General features: G+C 45.2%; 1 protein-coding gene across 1 annotated transcript in view; it reads right to left on the bottom strand.

The window, feature by feature from the left end:
* Positions 1 to 15588, bottom strand: part of DGCR8 (DGCR8 microprocessor complex subunit) — a gene marked incomplete in the record, with an annotated part of 1139047 nt that overhangs the window by 809888 nt on the left and 313571 nt on the right. Inside the window, 1 exon segment of the mRNA XM_044068709.1 lies at positions 10974 to 11075. Within this exon segment, the coding sequence (XP_043924644.1) occupies positions 10974 to 11075 (102 nt within the window).

The raw sequence follows: 15588 nt of genomic DNA, 5'->3' as shown, positions 1-15588 counted from the left end.
TGCCTTCTGAAGAAATTTGATCAGATGAACTGAAGAATATACATACAGGAGGCCTGGAAGCCAAGCATTCAGAAGAGCATCTCCAGGTGACTGCCCGAGGAAGGACTATAGCATAATAGCTGTTGCATTTGGTGCTGGAGGGTAAAGCAAAAAGGTCACAATACAGAGTGCCCAAGCACCAAAAAATCCAAGACGCTATACTCTAAGAGGCCACTCGTGAAGAAGAATATCCCTGTTCAGAGTCTGCCAGAATGTTGGACCTGTGCACTGCAATCAAAAAAAAAAAAAATTTTAAAAGACCACTCATTGCCAGACCATTACTGCCTCTCTGCAGAGGATAGGAATGTGTTCTCCCCAGTTTGTTCAGATACCAAACAACAGACATTGTCCATCTGGATCGAAAACACACAGCTCAGGGAGACATCCTGAAAACCCTGCAATGCAAAGAGGACAGCTCTCATCTTAAGAGCACTGATATGACGACTGATCTCTGGGGAAGACCAGGATCCTTTAACAGTCCTCCCTTTGAAATGCCCCACCCACCCAAGAAGGGAGACAGCCATGGTGACCATGACCGATAGATGAAGACAGAACTGTCTACCGCTAGTCAAAGGTGACTTCACCATCTAATCTGATAGTGACAAACCTTAGTCAGCCAGACAGGAAAGTCAACTTGATAAGACAAATAGGACCACTGCACTGCGAGAGTCTACTGCAGCACCCTCATGTGGTACCTCTCTAAAGGGACCAACCCTATGGAATCTGCCATGACACACAAAATTTCACAAATATGCACGCACTGGTGGTTTTGCATAAGCAAGTCCAGATACCGGCTGGGACTGAAGACCAGTTAGTCTGGAGCTTGGCAATTTGGAACATGGTATCCAAGGTGGCAGCCTATGAATTCCAGTGTCTGGACAGGGTGTAGCCCTAACTTTTGATAACTGACAGCTATCCCCAAATGGTGACACAGCTGGAGTAAGGTATCCCTGGCTGTGAATACAGACACTTGTGGGAGCAGTGAGGAGCCAATCTACGTTTGGAAAGGCATGAAATCCTTGCAGCTGGAGTCAGGCTGCCACCACTGCCATGCAATTGGTGAACACTTGGGGGGGGGGGGGGCAATGGTGAGATGACATGGCAGAGCTCTGAATGGTTAATGATTGGCCCCCAACCAGAAGTCTATCTTGATATGGTGGAAGGCATCCGAGGTCTACTGAGCACATCCAATTGTCCTTCCACAGCAGAGGCAGAATGAACTGCAGTGTGACCATCCAGAATTTGGTCTACTTTATGAAAGAATTCAATTTGCTTAAATCCAAAATCTGCCCGATGTCCTTGCTCTTTTTTGGCACCAAAAAGAACAGTAAGTAAACCTTGGATCGTCAGTGGTCTGGTGAGACCTATTGGATGACTATTTGACAGCAACTTCTGAATCTCTGACTGCCTGTCATCTCTGATGGAGTAGAACACTAGGGAGATGTTTGTGAAGGACATTTGGTCATTCTAAAAATGGAATGGTACAGCCTCTGAAAAGAACACACCCAAGCGTTTGAAGTGATGGCCTCCCAAGCATCTTGGTGAAGATAAAAGCGACTCCAAACTGCCACAAGAGTAGGACAGTCTGGCAAAACTTCAGGATCACTGGAAGGGCCCTTCGAAGAAAGCCCCATGAAAGTCTCGACTCTGTGGACCGCCCAAGTCCAGAGGACAGCGTCCATTATGGTACATCCCCATCCTACTGCGGAAGGACCCTCAGAAGCATCCTGTGAAAACTGCTCAGATTTCTTAGACAGGAGACATTTGCCCCCTTCTGATTCTGTGAGAAGGTTCACTGAAGGTATCAAAATGCACTCCAATAGCAGAGAGTCTTCCCATCTTACTCGCTGCAAGCAAGTGTCTTTAACCTTTGGCCCAAACGTCCAAAAAGCAGTCTCCAAAATTGCACAACTGCATCCAATCGTGGCTTCACATTGCAATGCCTGTGCCAGTTGCTCGGGATACACCATCGGTTGCATTAGAGATAAAATCAGAACCAAAACCTGTCTCACTGACTCAACTAAAACTACACTTGCCACTACTTACCACCTCCCCACATTTCTTTATGGTGATCCCATCCTTACTATCTTCCAGGCTTCATAAAAAATAAAACTTGAACAATGCTATAACAAAAGTTGCTAAATTTGCAGCACCTATCCCCTTCAGAACCCACCACTGTACAGCACTCTTCTTCTTTCGGCTTTTTCCCCGGTTAGGGGTCGCCATAGCTGATCACTGTCCGCTCATGATTGGCAGTGGAGTTTTACTGTGTCGAGTTGCCAGCCCGGCACCCAACCTTCCACAGAAGGGGCGCACTCTCACACCCAAGGCCAATTTAGAGTGTCCAATCCACCTACAGCATGTCTTTGGGCTGTGGGAGGAAAGTGGAGCACGCGGAGGAAACCCACACGACCACACGGAGGACATGCACACTCTGCACAGAAGGCACCCCAGCCGAGGATTGACACCACTGTACAGCACTGAGAAGCCTAAATTAGTTAGAACTGCCACATCAACTAACATATGCACAACTTCTTACCACCTATAAATGTATCCAGCATCCATAAGTCTGTCCAGCACTAAAAAACATTTTAGATAACTATGCTCCCAGTAGAACATTATAATCCAGTGGGCAAATACTCCTGTCTACAAACCTAGCAAATGTGCTGGGCATTGTCTGTACTGGTACAAGGCTGCTATGGCCTGGAACTCCTTGCCTGTATCCATCAGGTCTACAACCTTCCTCTCATCTTTCAAAACCACTCTGAAAGACTTCCTACTAAATCTGGCTTAGTACTTGCTCCAGACCAGGGTAAACTATACCCCTAAATGTGAATACCTTTTTCATTCCGTACACCTCCTTACATTCCCTTCTTCACTTACTTCCTTACTGCTATCCAATTCTCTTCCTTGACTTTTTCTCTAAATACACCGCAAGCCCGTTTTTCCCTCGCTTCATATTGCAATTCCTATTTATATTAGACTAACTTACTTTAATTTCACTGCAAACTGCCTAACATTTCTCTAAATATTAAATGATTGTCACATACCTCACTCTGACTTTGGAAAAGTCAAAGTTATGTACCTACCATAACGTTCCATGTTAGTTTTCTTCTCGCCTTCTTTCTTGCTGGTTGGGTTCGGAGCCGATCCTCGGCTCCGACTCAGCCATCTTCAAAAGCTCGAGAGCTACTTAATGGCTCGAGGCCCCCCTATATCCCATGATGCCTGGCGCTAGATACCCAGATCTCGTTTGGTAAGTCTAACTGCAGACAATAATAATACAGGAATCCTGTCCTAGAATGCATAAATCCTACTGGAGAGACTACTAGTCAGAAGGAATAGCCAGAGAAGACTCAGCCAGTGAGAAAAACATAAGGAACTCTTGGTCTACTACGATAAGGGGATGGAGGGTGGGACGCAAGAAAGGCGAGAAGACAACTAACATGGAACGTTATGGTAGGTACACAACTTCTTAATGTTAAGTTGTCTATCTCGCCTTCATTCTTGCTGGTTGGGACAGCGTCCCTAGCACCTCAATCCTGGGTGGCTCATCGGAGCAGACTCTTCAGAACAGTGGAACCAAAATCAGCTCTGCTCCTGGAGGCCACGTCCAGCTTATAATGTGAAACAAAGGTATGAGGATTGATTGGCCCATGTAGCTGCCGCACAAATAGTTTCCATTGGCAATCTTGCCTGAAAAGCCACTGAAGTAGCTAGAGCTCTAGTGGAGTGACCTCTTGGTTTAGCAGGAAGCTCTTTTATTCCTTAGCCGATATATAAATGTAATAATAGATGTCAACCACCTAGATAAGGTTACTTTCGACACAGGTAGACCTTGTTTACCCTCAGCATAGGACAGGAACAGCTGGTCTGATTTTCTGATTTGCTTAGTTCTATGCAAGTAAAAACGTAACTGTCTATGAACATCCAACTGATGCAATTTGTATTCCGCCTTGTTGGAATAATTTGGAAAAAACACAGGCAGATCAATAGACTGATTCAAATTATTGTCAGAAGAAACCTTTGGAAGGAAGGATTAGTCCTGAGAGAAACTCTGTCATTGTGGAAAACTAGATAAGGAGGGCGAACACACAAAGCCTGAAGTTCAGAAACTCTTCTGGCTGAAGTAATTGCAACCAGAAGGGTTTTCCAAGAAAAACTTCAAAGAACAAGAAGCTGCAGGTTCAAAGGGGGGGCAGTATCAGGGAAGCTAAAATCAAATTTAGATCCCACGGAGGTGGGGGATTCTCTCAATGGGGGTCGAGTAAAGTAGTCCCTTTGAGAAAAGCTTTACAAAGCTTATGGGACATACTAGTATCTGAAAGACCTGTATGAAAAGTTTGAAATTGTAGCTAACTGAACTCTAATCGTGGCAGAAGACCCAGCATGAAAAAGTTCAGCTAAAAAATCCAAAATATGGTGCACAAGGGCTGAAAAGGGATCTATATTCCTAGCCTCTGCCCAGAAAGAGAAACATTTCCACTTACTAGCATAAGTCTTTCTAGTGGCAGACTTATGCGATAAGATGATTTCACGCACCGAGTGGGAGATGTTCGGAAGCCTGGCTAAGGTCGGAAGTGGAGCAACCAAGCAGTGAGCTGGAGAGATTGAAGGGATTGGTGCAGCCAGCCCGACTGATGGATCAGGAGGTCTGGAACTGTCCAGGGCTGCTCCAGAAGGTGATGATGCAGGAACGGAAACCAAATTTGTCGAGGCCAGTAAAAGGCAATGAGGATCATCTTGCATCCCAATGTGGTAGCTTTCTGTATTAGTCTGGGAATCAGGGGAAACGGAGGGAATGCATAAAGAAGTCACTGAGGCCAATCGTGAACTACAGTGTCTCTGGGGGAGTGTCCAGGAAGAGGGAGGAGAGAGAAGAAATTGCTGCACTTGCTGTTGAAGGGGGTGGCAAAAACGTTGCAGCAAGGCTGACCCCATTTGCAGAAGATTTGGTCCGCCACTGTCTGATTGGGAGACCACTCGTGAGGCATGAGAATTGCTCTGCTCAGCCTGTCCACTATAACGTTGGACATCCCAGGGATGTGCGTGGCTATCAGAAACTGTTGGGAAGAGATTGCCCACTGCCAGAGTCTGAGTGCTTCTCGATATAGAGGGTAGGATCTGCTTCCACCCTGCTTGTTGATGTACCACACTACCGACATAGTCTGTTTGAATTGCAATGGTCCCGGTGGTAAGAAAGTTGTGAAGAGCTTGCAACGCCAAAAGCACAGCCCTCATCTCCAAGACATTGATATGCAGATGGTAACAGTGAGGCTGCCAGGTGCCTTGGACTGTTATGCCCTGAAAATGCCCCCCCACCCGATCAGGGAGGCATCCGTGGTCACCGTAGCCACTGGAGGAGGAAGAGCAAATGGTCTGCCCTGGGGTACTGATGGGGAAACCATCCACCAAGCAAGCTGGTTTTTGCATGTCTGTGTGATCATTATCTTGTGAGACACTGGAAGTTGCTGGAAAGACCATTGGGTGAACAGCATCCACTGAAGAATCCTCATATGAAAACGAGCAAGGGGAACTAGTAGGACAAACGCTGCCATGAGACCCAAGGTTTTTAGGACTAATCTGGCCTGAATTTTTTTGCATCCTAATAAGACATGCACATGTCGGCGAATGTCTAGCACTCTGTCTAATGGAAGTCATGCTGACATGTCCTTTGTATTTAACTTTGTGCCTATAAAGGTAATAGACTGACAAGGCGACAATGCAGACTTTTAGAAATTTATTGTGATGCCTAATTTGTAGCAAGTTTGAATGGTGTAGACTCTGGCTCGCAGCATGTGATGTCTGGTGGTAGCAGTAAGGAGCCAGTAGTCTAAATATGAAAACACCTGGAATCCTTGTCATCTCAGATGAGCGGTAACTACTGCCAAACATTTGAACACCCTGGGGGCTGTGGAGAAACCAAAGGGCAGCGCTCTGAACTGATAATGACTGGCTCCCAGCTGGAAGCGGAGGAATCTTCTCGAGCGTCTGTCCATTTTGATATGGTAGTACGCGTCCTGAAGATCTATGGAGCACATCCAATTGTCCTGACCCAGAAAGGGTAAAATGGACTGTAGCGTGACCATCCGGAACTTAGTCCTTTGAACAGACCTGTTTAGTCTGCTGAACCCAGAATGGGTGTCCAGTCCCCTGTCTTTTTTGGTACCAAAAAGAACCTTGAGTAAATTCTGGATCCTTGCTGGCCTGCTGGGACTGGCTGGATGGCTCTTTCTTAGCAGTTTTGAAATTTCTTGAACTGCTTGATCCCTTAGATTGGATGGAACATCTGGAAGGGATTTGTTGGGAATGTAGGGAGTGCGAAGGAAGGGGATTTTGTAGCCTTCGGATATGATAGACAGTACCCATCTGTCTTGTGTTATACTTTGCCAGGCTTTTGGGTGCAGCGATAATCTTCCCCCAACTGCCTCCGAAGGTGGACAGCCGGGCAGCACCTCAGAGATGCTGGAAAGGTTGGTCAAAGAAAGATTCTCTTTGGCCCTGATTTTGCAGACCCCCTCTGCCCCGAGGGCGGCGTCTATTGTTCCCTACTCTGTCCCTGGAAGGGAACTCTCCACGTGTGTCAGGCAAGGCTCCCTGGGGTTTCCGGAACCACATCTTCCCACTCTTCTGACCCCTGGGATACAGTCTTGAAGGAGTGAAAAAATGGACTCCCACAGCAGAGAGAGTCTTGCCTTCCTGCTCACACCTGGTAAGGGTAATCTTCACCTGTGGTCCAAAAAGAGCAGAACCATCAAAGGGGGTGTTTGCGAAAGACGCCCTTAAGGGTTCCGCAAAGTTACATAACTGCACATCCAGGCATGCCTCCTCAAGGCCACGCCTGTGCCTGCGGCCCTACTCTCACCATCGGCTGTACAAGAGATGAGCCGCATGGAGGAGTTTACTACCGAATTAAGAGTCGCCAGCTGGGAGGTAACCTTAGCCTGGTCCCCCACAGCTGATGGATCTTGAAGGGTATCGCCTAGCTCTTTAAGGAGATCCCTTTGAAGGCGGGTGAAGTGGCACAAATAGTTCAACGACCTCATGGAGAAGGTCGCTGATGCAAACATCCGCTTCCAATATCTGTCCATCATCCTAGATTCCTTATTAGGGGGATGGACAGACGAAGAAGTTTCAGCCAACTCCTTTTTTATGGCCGCTGCTACCACCATGGCATCAACGGGAACACCCTTAGTCAGAAATTGTTTGTCTTGTGGTGCAGTAATAAATTGTGGGTCTTCAGGGGGTTGGTTCCACTGTGTCTGGGGCTGACCATGCCTTCCGAGCCACCACAGACATCAGTGGATCGAAAGGGGAGACACCCGGGAGGTGGAGGGTCGGGAACCAAACGCGTCCAGGAATACAGACTCATCCTCTGAAGGGTTAAGGGTAGTCCAGTTCCTCCTCTGCCCAAGTATCTCAAGGATGTCTGAGAAAGAGACATCCTCAGAGGGGGATCTCTCAGGGACCCTTCCAAATCCTCCAAGTCAGTATCTGAAGTGATAGACTCAGGGGAGTCAACATGCTTCCTCTTGCATTTTCTCTTTCGAGGGGGCTCCTCTGAATGAATAAGGGAGGTCTCTGAAGAGGAAGATACACCCAATGGGGTGCCCTGGAGCGCTTGTTCCCCACGCTTGGGGTCTGGAAGAGGGGCAGAGACAGGAGCAGGCACCATGGGGGGAGGAGCCGATGAGGCTGACCATGAGGCTGACTCAGATGCCAGCACACTCCTCATGACTTCGAAGGTGCCGCTTCCCGATATCGGAGAAGGCTCTGGCTCCAGAGAGACCAGAATCCTTCCCGGCACCGAGAGAGACTGCTCCAAAGCCGATGTAGGAGCCGAACTCACCTGTGCCGAAGTTCCGAGAGGGAGAACGGGGTCGGACAAGGGTCCGATGCTACTCACCCCCTTGGAGCAGATGAGGGAGTCCGGGCGCCCAGATCCCTCCAAGGACGGCACCATGGAAAAGATCGGAGCAGACGATGGAACCGAAAGGGCAGGTATCGGTACCGACTGTCTCACGGTCCCAGCAAGCTCTGGCTCAGAGCTCATGGAATGAGTAGAAGGAGGAACTACTGCAGAGAAAGATGGAGCCGAACCCTGATGAGGGGGGGCTGGATAACAGATAGCCTAGACGACCGAGAAGAGTGGGATCGATGACTTCGCTCATACTGCAACAAAGGCGACCCCGGAGCAGAGTGCATCGACTCTAAGGATGGGGATCTAGAGCATTTTCGACTCCCTGATGGTTCCGACAGCAGAGTCGGGGCCAACTGGGAGATCAGTACTTCGGTTCCAGCTGGAACCGAAGTTGATGCAGACGCCACACCCGATGACTGCTCCGAACTGGGAGCCGGCGGCTTCGATGGCTTGGAAGGTTTCACTGACAGACTTGGCCGGTGATCCTTCAGGTTTAAGCAAACCCCCAAGGATAAGCTTATTCCTACGCTCCTGCAGGACTCTTGGACTAAAGGCGTGGCACACCGAACAAGAGTCCTGCAGGTGTAGGGCGCCCAAGCAATAGGCACAAAAAGTGTGACCATCTGTCAGTGACATTTTCTGACAGCATGAGTCGCACTTCTTCAATCCAGACACTTTTGTGTCTTTAGACATTCCTGTAAGGAAATATCAAATTACAAAATAAAGTACAAAGGGAAGTAGGTAACTAGAAAAAAAAACACACTGCACAAGTTACCACACCTTAACAGCACACACACACTATACTAGAAGGGTAAACAAACCTAACTACCACAATTTCTAGAGAAAAAAATTTTTATACCTTAAAAAAAAAAGAAACTAGGATAAGCCTCTAACTAAAATGGCTACCTTAAGAAGGAAATGGGGGAGGGGAAAACTCTCTAAGAAGAAAGCGAGTTTTCAAGGGGGAAGACTAAACACCAACAAATACTACAGCTATGTATGAACACTAAGTATTCTAATTAACTATAATAATATACAAAAGTTCTATATATATCAATAAAATGAAAATTACGACCTGAGCCAGTAAATGCAACCTCGTAGCAGAAGCGGCAAACGAGATCTGGGTATGTAGCTCCAGGCATCATGGGATATAGGGGGGCTTCGAGCCAGTAAGTAGCTCTCGAGCTTTTGAAGATGGCAGAGTCGGAGCTGAGGATCTGCTCCGAACCCAACCAGCAAGAATGAAGGCGAGATAGACAACTTAACATCCAAGGTTAAACTTCTGCCCACATTCATACAGTGACATAGGAAAAAAAAATGCTATGCTGAAAGTGTGGAAGGAAAATATTGGAAACAAAAGCTTTCTTTAATAAAACAAATACACAAGCTTTTAACCTAATTTTTGTTTTGCAAAACTATCTTCTATCATGTGAGCCATCTTGCTACCTGTATTCTGTAAGTACCACCAAATCTATTTTAACTTCTGCAACCATTGTGGCTCTTCATTTGTTGTCAAATTCATATTCATAGATCAGTTTCTAACCTTAACTAAGAAAATTTTGCTACACGTCTATTTCTCAAACAAATTCAGTGTAAGCACCACTGTCCACATACACAGGTTAAAAAGCATGGAGAGTTACAAACTTGACACTACTAAACGATATATTTCTTGTCGGGCACACTTTTACTGTTGCATTTCTAATTCTTCACCATTGAGATGGAAGTTTTTTTGGTCAGAACTTCTGCAAAGCTACCAGATATTTTAAAACCTTATAAAACTGGAGATATTAAAACTGAAGTGCAACACTGTTTAATACAGGTGGGGTCTCTGTGAGCAACAATGATCAGCTACGAATACAGGACACAATGTTAGCAAAAATGTTTAAAGCCATCAAAATAAAATGAATAAAAATGAAACATTCAACCCTCTTGTGACATGCTCAACCTCCACTCCCCAAAATAAAACCAACATGTTTTTTTTCCAACACAGTTTGCAGCATCTTCAAATGACCCCCCCCCAATTCCAGCAGATCAGGAAAACAAATTTCCATACATGAATCCTGGTAGGCATGCTGTATTAAAATGTTTCAAATGCTATCAGTCAGTCTCACATTGAATGCAAACTGTTTTGTCTTTAGGAGAGTAACTCAGGAAATATACTAATGACACTCCTGATCACTTTCAAAAGCAAGTCTGGCAAAGATGCTATATGTTCAAGAACCCAAAAAAATCCATACCCTTCACGACATGTAACAGGTCACTTGATTCTCAAAGTTCCAGATACTAATCACTCAGCTGTTATTTGGACTAATTTTCTTTAATTATAAATATCAAACACTGCCCACCGCCACCACCACTTAGTGTTCAAAAGTCGTTAAGTTAACAGATGAAGCACGCCACCAATTTCATTAACACCTATGGTCAATCTTTTCACTTCTTTCTTAGCTGACAGCACAATCAAGGTGAATTAAAATCTAGAGTGGGTACACTAAATACCTCTAGCTCTCCACAAATAATGCCCACTGTCCTCTGTGCTTCTTATACTATCAACAGAAGTGTCGTTATAGTACAGAATTGCATGGGTTACGGAAAATAAAGGTGTCTGAGGTACTCACTATAACGGTACACCTTCAAGGATAAGACAAAGCAGCAGTAAACTAACATTTGAGCTGTAATAACCAGTGAAGCCACACTATTTGGGGCCATATTTTCCCACAGCTGTCTCAAACTCCTCCAGAGGCCTACGCTGTACGTGTACCAATGCAAATAAATATATGCACTGGCATAAGGCACCTCAAGTCTATGTTGTTTATTCAGATCAAGGGTACTTTTATATTTCCATACTATTCGCAATGTGAATCAATAGAGCAAAAACTACAGCGATTTACTAACAGTAAGAAATGCAAATAACAAATGAACATAACATTTCTGGCAAACAGATTCACAGGACTAGAAAATGAAAAATGGACAGAAGTGAAGTCTGCAATAGACTGTAGAAGAAATAAAGGCTTACCACACTCAAAGAAATTGTAAACAGGGCGAACCTTCAGGACTCGCTGCATATATTCATGTAATATACAAACTTCAGATTTCCCATTGGGATTAATGACAAACTCTGTAGAAATAAAATTAAACAAGTTTACTGATAAAACCAGATTACCATGTCTCTTCTGCAATGTCAGTTGCATTAACCACTGAATAATGGCAACTTAACTGCACTGTCCATACTGATTCACAACACAATTTGTCTCCTTCAAGCCAGTGACTTATGAAATACAAAAATAAAACAAATCTATCAACTTTCTGATAGTTTCTCTAAAACAGCTGCAAATGCTAAATCAGACATTTACTTCAGCTTTAACAATTAAGGGCATTGGTCATCTCACAGAAAACATTTAGGGAGGACCAGAGAGAGCACATCAACAAAGTAAAAGTTCATTACAGATATCACCACGGATAGTACAAAGCGAAGTGTGGGTTAATATAGAACTTCACCAACACACAACATACCCACTTCTAAGTGTGTCAAAGGGAAAGTACAGTTGTGTACACTTACCATAAATGTAGATGTTAAGAGTGTCTTCACTGTTGCAGTCATGACTGTAGGGTTCTCCCATGCCGGCAGGCAGTCCTCGGTCGGCCAGAATCCCAAAGTCTGGGTCCGGCATCTGAGTACAAAGCTGACAGCCGATGCCATGTTCTCCAGTTGTTCTTGCCCCAGATGTCAGGAGTTCCAAAATGAGTAAGATCCCATACCCTTTGCAAATACACCTCAGAAGAAGGGTGAAAAAAGGAACCACAGAAGAAAAAATAAGAGGGGACAGAAGGGAGGGAAACCCAGACTGCAACAGTGAAGACACTCTAACATCTACATTTATGGTAAGTGTACACAACTGTACTATGTTCACCGTGTTTCACTGTTGCAGTCATGACTGTAGGGTTGAATCCCAAAGCAGAATAAAAGGGAGGTGGTCATAAAGTAGAGGGGGTGGCTAAAAGGCCCTGCAAGACCGCAGAAGCAAAGCCTGCCCTAGACTTAGAGCAAAGAGGTAGATTGTAGTGCTTAGAAAAAGTATGCACTGAACTCCAAGTTGCGGCTTCCAAAATGTCCTTAGCAGGAACTCCTCTGAGGAAGGCAGCTGAAGTGGCAGCAGCTCTGGTAGAGCGAGTCCTTATAGTCCCTGGGATTTGCTTTCCATGGTGTGAATAGCAAAACCTGACTCCATGAGCAATCCATTTGGAAATGGTCCGTTTTGAAATAGCTTTACCTTGGGAACTTGAAGCATAAGAAACAATTGCTCTGATTTCCTGATGTCCTTGGTTCTGTCCAGGTAAAAACGTAGTTGTCCGTGTACATCCAAGGAACGCAAGATCCTTTCCCCCTTATTTTGAGGGTGGGGAAAAAAGTTGGCAAGTGAATAGTTTGATTTAAAGCCACTTTGGAAACCACCTTAGGCATGAAAGTAGGATTAGTCCTTAAAGACACCGTCTTGATGAAAAATAATATAAGGTTCCACAGCCATGAGAGCTTGCAACTCCGAAACTCTCCTAGCAGAGGTCAGAGCTAACAGAACAGTTGTCTTCCAAGATAAAAACTTGATGTCAGATGTGGCAGCAGGCTCAAAGGGAGGTAAGGTGAGTTTTTCCAAAACATAGTTGAGATCCCAAGCAGGAATGGGAGGAGATCTAGGGGGCCTTAAGTTCTTAGCTCCTCTGAGAAACTGTCTCATGAGCTGGTGGGAAAAGATTGTAGGGTCTGTATTATGAGCAGAAATAGCAGAGGCATGTATCTTCATGGAAGAGAAAGAGAGACCCTTATGTAAGATGTCGGTCAGGTAAAGTAAAATCAGAGGAATGTTAGGAATAAGAGGATCAGAATCCTGAGCCTGCATCCAGGAACAAAATATTTTCCATTTTCCTGCATAGGATTTTTTAGTGCTAGGACGTCTGGTTTCTAAAATGACATCCATAACCTGCTTGGGTAGGAGAGAATGAATCAAAGACCCTGGATTAACCAGGCCGCCAGGCTGAGAGTTTTGACATGGGAGTGCAGAACCTGACCCTGGTGTTGGGACAGAAGGTTCGGAATCTGTGGTAAAACCCAAGGGGGCCCCAGGCAAAGGTTTTTCGGTGTTGGGTACCAAAACTGTCAAGGCCAATTTGGGGCCAGCAAAATTATCATCTTGGGCTTGTCCTGTTTGATCTTTAATAATACCCGTGGTAGAAGAGGAAGAGGCGGGAAAGGCATACCCAGAGAGGTTTCTCCAACTGAATGATAGTGATTCCACTTTCCAAGCTAGTTCATGGAATGTCCTGGTGCAAAAAATCTGTAGTTGATGATTGAGGTGGGATGCAAAGAGGTCTATCCGAGGACATCCCTAGACTGCTGTAATCTTGAATATTTCGGTGTCCAGCATCCGTTCGTGTGGATCCGATAGGTTTCTGCTCAGACTGTCTGCCAGGAAGTTTTGCTTCCCTGGTAGAAACTGAGCTTGAAGGTCCAGATTGCAAGCTAGAGCTGTGTTCCAAAGATTCATGGCTAGTCTGCAAAGGGGATAGGAATGAGATCCCCCTTGCTTGTTTATGTACCACATAAGTGTGGTGTTGTCTGTCCGTATCAGTAGTTGTCCTGGTTGTAGAAGATTCTTGAAGGCCAATAGAGCTTTCTGAACGGCTAACATTTCCTTTAAATTGATATTAAGGTGCTTCTGATCCTTTGTCCAAAGGCCCTGCAGACAGTTGTCCTGAAAATGGGCTCCCCATGCATAATCTGAGGCATCCGTGGTTAGTATCCGAGTGGCAGGAGGCAGACAGAAGGGTTTTCCTTTGTTTAGAGTACATGCCTTGCACCACCAAAGGAATTCCTTTTGAAGATAAGGCAGGACGGAGATCTGTACGTCTTAACTGTGGCAATGCTGAGACCATACACTTTTTAGGTACCGCTGTATTTTCCTCATATGTAGTCTTGCATATGGTACGAGAAGGATGCAGGAGGCCATGTAACCCAAAGCCTGCAGGAATCTCCTTGCAGATAGCTGAGTTAATGTTGCCAAGGTTATGAAAGTTGAAGCCAGCTGTAATTGTTTTTCGTATGTCAGAAATGCCATCTGGGTTGTTGTGTTTAGAGCAGCGCCCAGAAAAATGATCTGTTGTGAGGGTGTCAAATTTGACTTTATGTTTAGTGAATCCCAAGAACTTGAGAAGATTCTGAACACACTCTAGATGCTGGAGTAAGACATCCTTGCTGTCTGCCTGAATACAGTCGTACAGATAAGGGTAAATTTGAATTCCCTTGAGTCTGCAATAAGCTACTACTGGAGCCAGGCATTTGGTGAAGACCCTGGGCGCAGTAGACAATCCAAAGGGCAGCGCAGAGAATTGATAGTGCCTCGATCCAGCCTTGAACCAGAGGCATTTTCTGCATTCCTGCCTGATGGGAATGTGTAAATATGCCTCCTTTAAATCCAAAGTTACCATCCATGCATTTTTGGTCAGCATTGGAAGCAGCTGCTGTAGAGTAAGCATCTTGAATTTTGGTATCTCTAGAAAAGTGTTCAAGACTGACAGATCCAGAATGGGTCTCCATGAATTTTGATTCCTGGGGACTAGAAAGAGCCTTGAGTAAAAACCTTGCCCCATCTCTGAAAGTGGAACTAGTTCTATGGCTTTCATAGCCAAGAGAGCTTCCACCTGGTTTAAGGCCTCTAACCATTGATGTTTTGGAAGATCTGGCCATCCGCTTGGTCTTGGTAGGGTATGAAAATGGAATTTGTAACCTCTTGAAACCACATCCAGAACCCACTTGTCTTGGGTTATACAAGTCCAATTTAGGTGAAAAAGAGAAAGTTTTCCTCCCAGGGGGGCTTCCAGGCAAGAAGTTCCTGCAGCCCAACAGAGGGAGTCATTGAGTCTGTTTTCTATGAGCTTGCGACCTGTCCTCTCCTCCCCTAGGGGTGGAAGCAGTCCACTGTCTTGGTCTATAAGAGGCTTGTGTTTGAGGCCTTCCTCGGGAGCGTCTGTATCTACCCCTCTGAGGCCTGTCTGAATTGGGAAAGGACCAATTTTTTGTAGGCCAATTCCTACTAAATCTGGGTGGCTGTACTTGTAAGAAATCCTTAACTGTTTGCATGGATTTTGCCTTGCCCTCCATCTTCTTTATCACCTCTTCAGCTTTAGATCCAAACAAAACATTATGCTGAACAGGAGCATCCAATAATTTAGCTTTTACTTGATCTGGCAAATTTTGTTCCTTTAACCATGCATGCCTTCTAATGACTGTGCTAGAGGCAGCAGCCCTACAAGAAGCCTCCAAGGCATCAAATCCACAGTGTAAACCATGCTTCCCAACTTGTTCAGTGGCATGCATTAAGTCATGTAATTCCTTATCTGCAAAGGTGGAAATGGAAGTAAGCTTTTGTTTTAAAACAGACAGGAGAAATTGCTGGTATTTCAGCATATGAAACTGACAGTTTAAAGCCCTAATAGATAAAGTAGCAGAAGTGTACACTTTTTTGCCCGATCTTTCTAAAGATCTGGAATCCTTCTCAGTGGGAATGGGGTTTTTAGCAGAAGCGGCCTTAACCCCCTTAGGACCCTAAGAAATGGTTTCAGGGTCAGCAGTAGGATTC

Source organism: Protopterus annectens, chromosome 4.part0 (assembly GCF_019279795.1).
Source record: "Protopterus annectens isolate FY-2018-M chromosome 4.part0, PAN1.0, whole genome shotgun sequence".
Lineage (NCBI taxonomy): Eukaryota > Metazoa > Chordata > Ceratodontiformes > Protopteridae > Protopterus > Protopterus annectens.
The sequence above is the reverse complement of the archived record's forward strand: the minus strand, read 5'-3'. Positions and strand labels throughout refer to the sequence as shown.